The sequence below is a fragment of the Hemicordylus capensis genome, chromosome 3 (assembly GCF_027244095.1).
Source record: "Hemicordylus capensis ecotype Gifberg chromosome 3, rHemCap1.1.pri, whole genome shotgun sequence".
Lineage (NCBI taxonomy): Eukaryota > Metazoa > Chordata > Lepidosauria > Squamata > Cordylidae > Hemicordylus > Hemicordylus capensis.
This window is the reverse complement of record NC_069659.1, coordinates 156,514,821-156,523,313: the sequence shown is the minus strand read 5'-3', so window position 1 is coordinate 156,523,313 and position 8,493 is coordinate 156,514,821. Positions and strand designations below refer to the sequence as shown.

General features: G+C 45.8%; 1 protein-coding gene across 2 annotated transcripts; it reads right to left on the bottom strand.

The window, feature by feature from the left end:
- Positions 1-2,350: 2,350 nt before the first annotated feature.
- On the bottom strand, positions 2,351-8,037 carry LOC128349138 (uncharacterized). 2 transcript variants are annotated; one of them, XM_053305106.1, is made up of 4 exons: positions 7,761-8,037; positions 7,597-7,656; positions 7,402-7,509; positions 2,351-6,994 (listed from the first exon to the last, which is right to left on the bottom strand). In XM_053305106.1, exons 1-4 carry the CDS (start codon positions 7,834-7,836, stop codon positions 3,546-3,548), a joined length of 3,693 nt encoding a protein of 1,230 aa, XP_053161081.1. In that variant the 5' UTR covers positions 7,837-8,037; the 3' UTR covers positions 2,351-3,545. The 2 variants fall into 2 exon arrangements, with proteins under 2 accessions (XP_053161081.1, XP_053161082.1); XM_053305107.1 differs by having other exon boundaries at positions 7,603-7,656.
- Between the last annotated feature and the right edge of the window lie 456 nt (positions 8,038-8,493).

Here is an 8,493-nt window from a genome sequence, read left to right as displayed (position 1 = left end):
GTTTGCTTTTGATCTAACGCCTGACCAAGAATGCGGGAGCCACTATTCCCTGATTAAGACAGGGAATCTGAGGGCCGAGATACGTTTTGCCAGACCGCTTCAACTGACCATTAACATGATTGTGTATGCGGTATTTGACAATCTCATCGAGATAAACCACAGACGGGATGTACTGTTCGACTATATGTAATATGGATAGCATACAATTAACACGCGTACTGTCTGCCAGCCCCTGCACCCGAAAGACATTCTTTGGAGTTTTCCCTAGTGACTGGTTGCCTAGAAAGAGACTGCTACAAAGACCTGTGGGATTAGTAGTGAACACACACGACCATACCCTACCGGGAGAACATTGGTTAGCCATCTACCTGCCAGAGGACAACCAGGCAGAGTTTTTTGATTCTTATGGACACCCCCCAAATCACCCACGTTTTCCCAAAGCGATAATGAATTTTTAAAGAAAAAATGCCTCTAAGACAGTCTTTCAACCCCGACAGCTCCAAGCTCACGACTCTGTGACCTGTGGCTACCACTGTTTGTTCTTTCTACTGCAGAGGGGTAGGGGATTAACATTTAAGCAGATTCAAGAATTGTATTCTGGGGATTTAGAAAGAAATGACCAGATGGTCGAACTGTATGTTAAGAAAAAGAAATGCATGCCTAGGCATGTCGCAAATTGTTTTCAAAGCACGCAAGGTTGTGGATCTTGTACTGATTTTCACAGAACAATAAAGTAAGCCTTGAGTCTTTAAAAAGTATACATGTGTGTGCTTGTATCATTCTTACCCGCAAAGCAGCAACTACCACCCTGTAAAATATATTTCAGAGAAAAAATTTATTTGACACTTTTACATGTTTTAATATATATGTAGCAGGTTACAATTGGAGCCAGTGAGTTCTCACGGGTATTTTAGAAGTCCTGGGTGTAGGTGTTAAGGTTAGAGGGCTAGCTGCAAGGGGTAGGATTCTTCATATGCTCCCAAAACTCCCTACTGGTCTGGTTTCCTGCCACAGAGGTAGGCACATTTAACTCTGCCAAACCGTTCATGAACAGATCCCAGCCTTTAGGGAAGCGTTTGGAACGCAGGGTATGAACTTGAGTGAATGCCTTGATCAGATCCACCATGTTGGAACCGTCAACAGCCGTCCCCTTATAGACAAAACGCCCCTGCTCATCCCACGCTGTAACTGCAGCATTCTGCCTCAGCTTGTTTAACAAAATCTTTGCCGAGTTCCTAGAACGCACAGGGAGAGTGTCCAAGATTTCCTGAAAGGAGGTATCAGAGCTGTGTGTAGCTTCAACAGCTGGCATCTCAGGCTGTGGTAGAAACAGGTTTAGTCTTCCCTTTTCGGTATCACCCATTCTCACATGTGTTAAATATTTTTGAAGTAGGCCCTCATAAAGTTTAGCCTTTTCATATTCTGTTAAGTCAGACCTCTGAAGAACACCTTGCATTTCAGTGTCTAAAGCGTAGATTGTAGCAGCTCGGATGTTTTCCTCCTTAGGAGGGTTCCCTTTTAGCAGATCTAACTGATGTTTGGGGACCATGTACATCTTTTCCGCATACTCCATTATTGTTTGGTTAAAAGGCTTGTTATCAGAGGAATTGCAATACCTAACAGCGGCGCAAGAAACCCTCCAGACTGCTTGAGCAAAAGCTTCTTCTTTCTCAGAGATACGCGCTTGTTACTCAGTTTTTTAATTAATCCACGCTTTTTTCTTAGCACACGCAACTGGTGCGGAGACAATGGAATATTTCCTTTTAAGGTGTTTAGGGCAATCTCGGATATGGCTGATATTAAATCATCAGAAGCTGCACATAGTATGGCTTTCCTCTGCCGTGCTGAGGCATGAATAAGGAGTTTTAAGAGGGGTATGTTTCTCTTCACACGGGTAGACATGGCTCTCAGAGCAGTGGGGTAACAGGAATACCTGTGAAAGCATCAGTGTGACCCCCTTTTGTATCCCCCCTTTGATTTTTTCTTGATGTATACGACAGGCCATTCGGGAGGGAAAAGACCCGTCCTGACCCTATAATCCTCAGGAGTTCTAGGGTTTAAATCCACAACTAGATAACCATAAGGCTCCCGTGTGGCATCGTGGTAGGCCTCAGTGAAATACTTGACATCCCCGGGGAAAATCTGACGCGCCAAATTAATGATCTGTAATTTATCCCTTGGGTTTTTAAAGAGCACCATATACTTGGCATTAAGGCTTATGGTGCGGGCCGCTTTCCCTTTGTAGAAAACATTCTGTGTGATGAGAAAAACGCTCAGATTCCTGTGGTGAACAAACTCAGTGAAAGCGCGTTCAGTTTGCTGGCTGTCAGATGAAGCACTCATCAGGTCATCCAGAACAGGAAAACAGATTTTATTTGGGGGTAACAAGCCATCATCATCAATTTTCTCAGGCATACCTTCTACAAATTTTATCATAGGGTATTTACAGAGCATTTGTTTGTACAAAGGTTGCCAACAAGAGTAACACCATACGATTTTTTCAGGCATCACAGATAGCACACTGTGTGCATTGTCCAGCATTTTTTTAAGGAAAAACGTTTTTCCGCTATTGCTTGGTCCCGCAAGGATAGCGGAGAAGGGGTGTTGCCATCGAACATCCATTTTAAAACCCGTAGGGGATAGTCTTAAAACCCTCAACGATGACACGCTTATCAAACACCACTCTCTGCGTCTTCCTCAAAAGACGTGTTTCTATCTCCCATCTCCTCTTATTTCTAACGATGCCATTCTGCTCTACCACAATCTCACGTGACAGGTTCTGGTCCGAAACGTAGGCAAAAACCAGATTTTTCAGACTGTCAAAATTAATTTTTTGACAATTAGAAAAGTTCAGAGTAATTCCCTTGACCTTAATACACGATTCCCCCCCTGACAGCTTGTAGCCGTAAGATTTAGGACCTGTGCTCACAAACTCTGTTATGTACTGGTCTGCCGGTAGTTCGTTTGTCAGCTCCCCTAAAAAGTTTCCAAGGGGTGGGTTGTACTCCCCCTCACGAGACACATAGATCACAGAATCTGTGTCATGGTACAGGCACCGTTCCCCCAGCTTCTCCATGATAGAGTACAAATGCAGGCGTGCATAGGCGGTTGTAAAGCACGCCAGAAAAACATTTGTGTGACCTGGTGGAACTATACGTTCTTTTGCATCTTTCCAAGACACACAACATGTATCATCATCAAGGAATTCACACATAGAGACCTCATAGCTATCTGAAAAGAGGTATTGGAAAAGCTCGTTAGGGCTTTTTACTATGGATGTCCTAGGAAGGTTTGATCTCTGAGCAAATTTCCCCCACAAGGAATTTAAGAAAAGCTTGGCTATCTGGCGTTTAGCAGGATTTGATTCAATCATCTCGGGGCGTAAACACACACCTTCTTTCTTATAATACGCAGCAATGTATTTCTCCCTATCCTCCCTGCTGACATACTCTGCTGGGTAGCCCGAAGCCTCTTGCTTCTGCCTGAGAAATGTTTTGACGTAGTCTGAAAAGAGGCTGCCAGAACTCCTTTCAAAATGCCAAACCTCAGATCTGTGCCACCCTGTAACCTTTAGCCACAGCAACATTCAATTCTACAGTGCACCATGTACCCACTAAAGCCCTTTCCTCATCATTGTGCCTGCATTGCTCCAGCTGCTGTGAGTCTGCACAGAGACTGCACAGCGGAAACATGAGCTTCCCGTTCACTTTGACAGGGAGGACAGGGAAAAAGAGATGGCGCGGTGGGTATACCTTCACCTTGGCAATTCCAAAATATTCAGAGAGTGGTCTAAAATCGTCATAAATTACTTTAGGGTGTCCTATGGGAAACTGGCGATTTCGCATGATAAAAGGATAGAGAGAGGTAAAATCTGAGTAGTGAATCTGTTCTCCCTCCTTCGCCTCATAATACAGACTCACACAGCCTGTCCTGCCCCCAAACAACGCATCTCTAGGTTCCAGAGGTTCTGGAAATCCCTGCTGCTTCAGAAAATCTACCACCTTCTGATCCCCCTTGACCATGTCACGCCACTCATGCTCCCATATACAACCGACTTCAAACCCCATGCGTTTTAAGTCATCTGCTTTCCTCTCACTAGCATTGTAGAGAAAACCATAGGTTTCCGACAACATGGGGTGCTGTTTGTGTGCTGAATAACAGGTTACACACCCGTGATAAAAGCAGCCATTAAATTCAAAAGCGCATTTCTTTCCCCCATTCACAGAATAACCATCTAAATAGTATGCCTTAACACCCCCCGACGCCTCCTGAAGCTCCTGAGTAATATCAACCTTAAACGCACCCCCTTTCAAAGCGTGTTGAATATGTATGTTTTCCCTGTGGGCTATGTATTCCAACCATTGAATGGACATAGTTGAGAATCTTTTGCACTGATGATGGTAGTTATCTGGGGCCGGTATGGCGATCTCTTCATCTTTCAGATACTTGTAGCGGTACATTCTTAAGCACACACTAGCAAGTGTAGGGTATTGGAAGGGGTCGATACCCACCAGCACCCTGGCATTTTTCCTCCCCATACGTTTATCAACGACATCCCATGTCATCTCAACCAATTCATGTCTATATTTTGTACAGGCCTGCATCAGGATGTCTACATCTTTCTGACAGTAATAGGCCAATTCCTTCTGCATATCAAACGTTTTTGATTTGTTTTCCTCATACCACTTCATGAATTCTTCCCTATCTGCAGGCTTCATAGCATCCACACCGTAGTCCTGGGGGTCTGGCATATTCCCAACATAACTCTCATTTTCTTTTTTATTAAAGAAATGTGGGAAATAGCCCTTGCAGCCCTGAAAACCCATAGCTTTGGGGAGTTTTGCTAGAGCCATGGGTAGGTGGCATAGGGAATCTATAAATTTTATGTCATTTTTTGTAACTGTTATACACAGCAGTTTCCCCCCCTGTGTGAGCAGCTCTACATCGAGGCCGTCATTGATTAGCTCTCTCAGTATCAAAATGCCATCGTAGCTCCGCGAGTTGTGAGCCAGAAAAGTGCACCCCATAAACTTATTATCTGATGTAAAATGTAATACAAACTCATTCAGACATTTATCTCCCTTAAATTCCCAATAATCCCCTTGGGGCCCCCACTTCTCCCAATCTTTCTGTTTCTCTTGATATGCTTTAACAGGCTCCACAGGCTCCCCTTCAAAGGCCTTGGCATAAATATAGTTTGGGACGTGGATCCCATCCTCCTGCCTGCATTCGCAGTCATAAAACACATATTTTACTGATATCTCGGGGTACTGTAGACGTGGAATGTAACACGCGTGTTCTACCCCGGGGGAAAGGTACTCATAACAGACACGGCACTGCTTTCCCCTACAGATGCGTTCAGTTTCATGACCCGCCTCGACATAGCGGAAGCACTTTTCACATAGGTCATGCGGGATGCATTCTACCCGCCCCATGGCGGCGAGCTTCATATGCTTTCCTAGACACTCATGTGATCTACACTGCATCTTGCATTTGGGGCATCTGATTACACGCCCCACGTGTTTTACACAGCCAGCCTCTAAACAGCGGTGGCACCTCATCAAACAGTCGTGTGTGTGTCTGTAGGGCGTGTAGCAGACATAACAAAAATTTCTGGTCCCAAAAAACCCTTTGATGTTCTTAACCCCATAATAATGATCCTTATGAAGTAACAGAAAACAGGTTTTGAGGTACTTCTGTTCAGGAGTTTTTAAAATACTCCATCCAGAAGTTCCCCATTGCACAACAACAATATTGACCTTCATATGTGTCTCTACGGTTTCCACGTCTGCATAAGACACTTGTTTTTGCTCACTCCACCCAAGATCCTGGTACAACTTTTTTGCTCCCTTTTTTATCTGTGTAGCGGTGGCTCTCAAATCTAGAACAGCCATGAGACTCGCTGCAAAACAGAGGGCTGTGTTAGGCATGGGGACATCTATCAGATGCAGCCTCTTTTTCTGTATAATGCTGCTATAGGGTATTGATTTTATATGCCTGCGACCGGCTCCTCGTGGGGGTGTGATGACAATCGCAGCCAGTGTTAATACACCATCAGCTAAAATTTGTGCATAACTTTGAAGCAGGTTAGATATAACGCTTAGGAATGCCTCAGCGTTCAGATGGCCTGCCTGTCTCCTTGCTGAGTAAAGGGGGTTTGAAATCCCTGGCGCTCGCAATCTGAGCTGTACAAAGTCCCCTGGTTCTATATGATTGTTTATATTATCCCAAACCCTTTGAATAGCAGAATGCATCCCAGATAGCGCATCACAAAAGGAGTGTACTCTGTCCAAATTCACAAACTTGAATTCGTAATACATTTCAGTTCCATTAAAGCGTGCATAGCTCCTATTATAACGCTGTATAAACTGAAGATCCACAGGTGGGGTTTCTTCAGAAATGCCTGCTGCTTCTTCAGAAGAGAACTGTTGGGAACCAGCTGCAGGTCCAACATCGAACGCCAAGCCTCCTCGAGAAGCTCCGCTGTGGGTAGCCCGCTCTTTGGGGGTGGCATTCGGGCCAACATCAGAAGCCTCACCTAGAGAGGACCCATTCTGGGTTTCACACTGTTCAGTAAAAGCATTCTGAGGACCGGGGCCACTAGGTGACTCCTCGGATGGTTCAAATTCGTCTGAAGAATCAGAAGCATTCCTATACCCTCCTGGCTGGTGGCTAGATGCGGACCCTCCCCCCACCTGTATGCAGACAGGGTATGGTTGATCTTTTTTATTTCTGTCTACGAAATCACACACAGGGTTTGCACGTGTCTTTAGACATTGTAGCTGTTGTGAAGTATCACTAATCACGGCCATTTGTTTACGTATGATGCGTTTTGCTTGTTCAAGGTGTTGCTCAGCTTCGGCCTTGCGTTCAAAAGCCACAGCCCTAGTTCTTATCAATGTCTCTATGTGTTCTGTAACACGTGCCATACTGGCCAAGAACTCGTTATCTTGGAAGTTCAACTCTTGGACATCACGGACCCCCGGTTCATGTTCTGAAACAGATAGATCAGAGGGGGGCAGGGGGTCACCATGTATGTCTGGAGTAAATCACCCACAGCTAGTAGGTTTGAACGTGTGTGTGTGTGTGTGTGTGTGTGTGTTGTGCCATTGGGGGGGGGGGTAGACTTACCAGGCTTCTGAAAGGGTCTCTGGGTGTCTTGTGGTTTTGCCCGCTCCTAGGGCTTCCGGGTCAGCTGTCGTCAGGTAGTAGAGGGAACGTCTTCAGGAATCCACGCAGACAAGGGGGTGGTGGTCCTCCCCAACATGACACATAGGTGTGTGCATGATGTGTGAGCATGTTTGTGTCATGCGGTGCAGAAATGTCTTACCCGCATGGTACAAACATGTGTGTTACTGAAGTATGTAGCTGTTTGTGTCATGCAGTGTGGAAATGTCTTACCAGGTTCCAGGATAGCCTTTCTGGGTTTTTTGTAGGCTGGCTGCACCTCCACGTTGGAGTCCCTGGGCGCCATGTGTCCAGGTTGATGCTGTTCATGGGATACTACATCTGCAGATAAGGGAATCATACGGTTTTATCAATAAAAGCTATACATAAATAAAATAGTGAAAACATTTCATTCTTTCTTTCTCCTACCCTTACTCTTTGCTTTTCTCTTCAATCTGCTTAGACGTGTGGGGGCTGGTTCAGGTTCTTCTGTAGGGAGAAAAAAAGGGGGGGCATGTTAGATAGAATTAGTCTGAGGTTTCCACACAGCGTATACATTTGCAGGGATGCTTTTAAAATAAAAGCTATTTTACCCTCTAGAGCACTCTCAGTCAGATTCCGCAACCCGTCCTGGGTATTTGTCAGGTCCACTGTGAACAACATAGGCATGTGTTAACCATAATTATTAATAACTAGTATTTTTAAGCCCGTTATGATAACGGGCGCTAGCTTTCTATCCCGTCTTTTCTGTCTCTCTCTCTCTCTTTCTGTCTCTTTTTCCCCCCTTGTCCCCTCTCTCTTTTTGTTTTTTGTTTTGTTGTTGTCTCTGTTTTTGTTCTTCCTTATTTTGCTTTTACTTTTTTGGGGGTGGTGGTGGATGAATAACGGCCAAAATGGCCCATGAGAAGGTGGCCGCCCCCGCCTATCGCCCTCCCGCGCACCCAGCTGCCGGAGCCCACCTTACCCGCTCCAGCCCGAAGGAGAAGAGAGGAACTCAGAAACAGAGCTATTCTCTGTGTTAAGCTGCTGCCCATACTGTCGCAATGGACGCAATAGGCATCCTTTGCGTCCATAGCGGCAGTTTGAGCAGTGACTTAGCACAGAGAGGAGCTCTGCTCGTGAGCTCCTCTCTTTTCCCTCGGGCTGGAGCGGGTAAGGTGGTCTTCGACAGCTGGGAGGGCGATAGGCGGGGGCGGCGACCTTCTCATGGGCCATTTTGGCCCTTAATCTTTTTTGGGGGGGAGCGGGGAAGGTGATTTTGGGCAGCTGGGAGGGCGGGTGAGCAGGCGGCGGCGGCTGTGAGCGGGCGGGGGCCTCGTTGGCGGC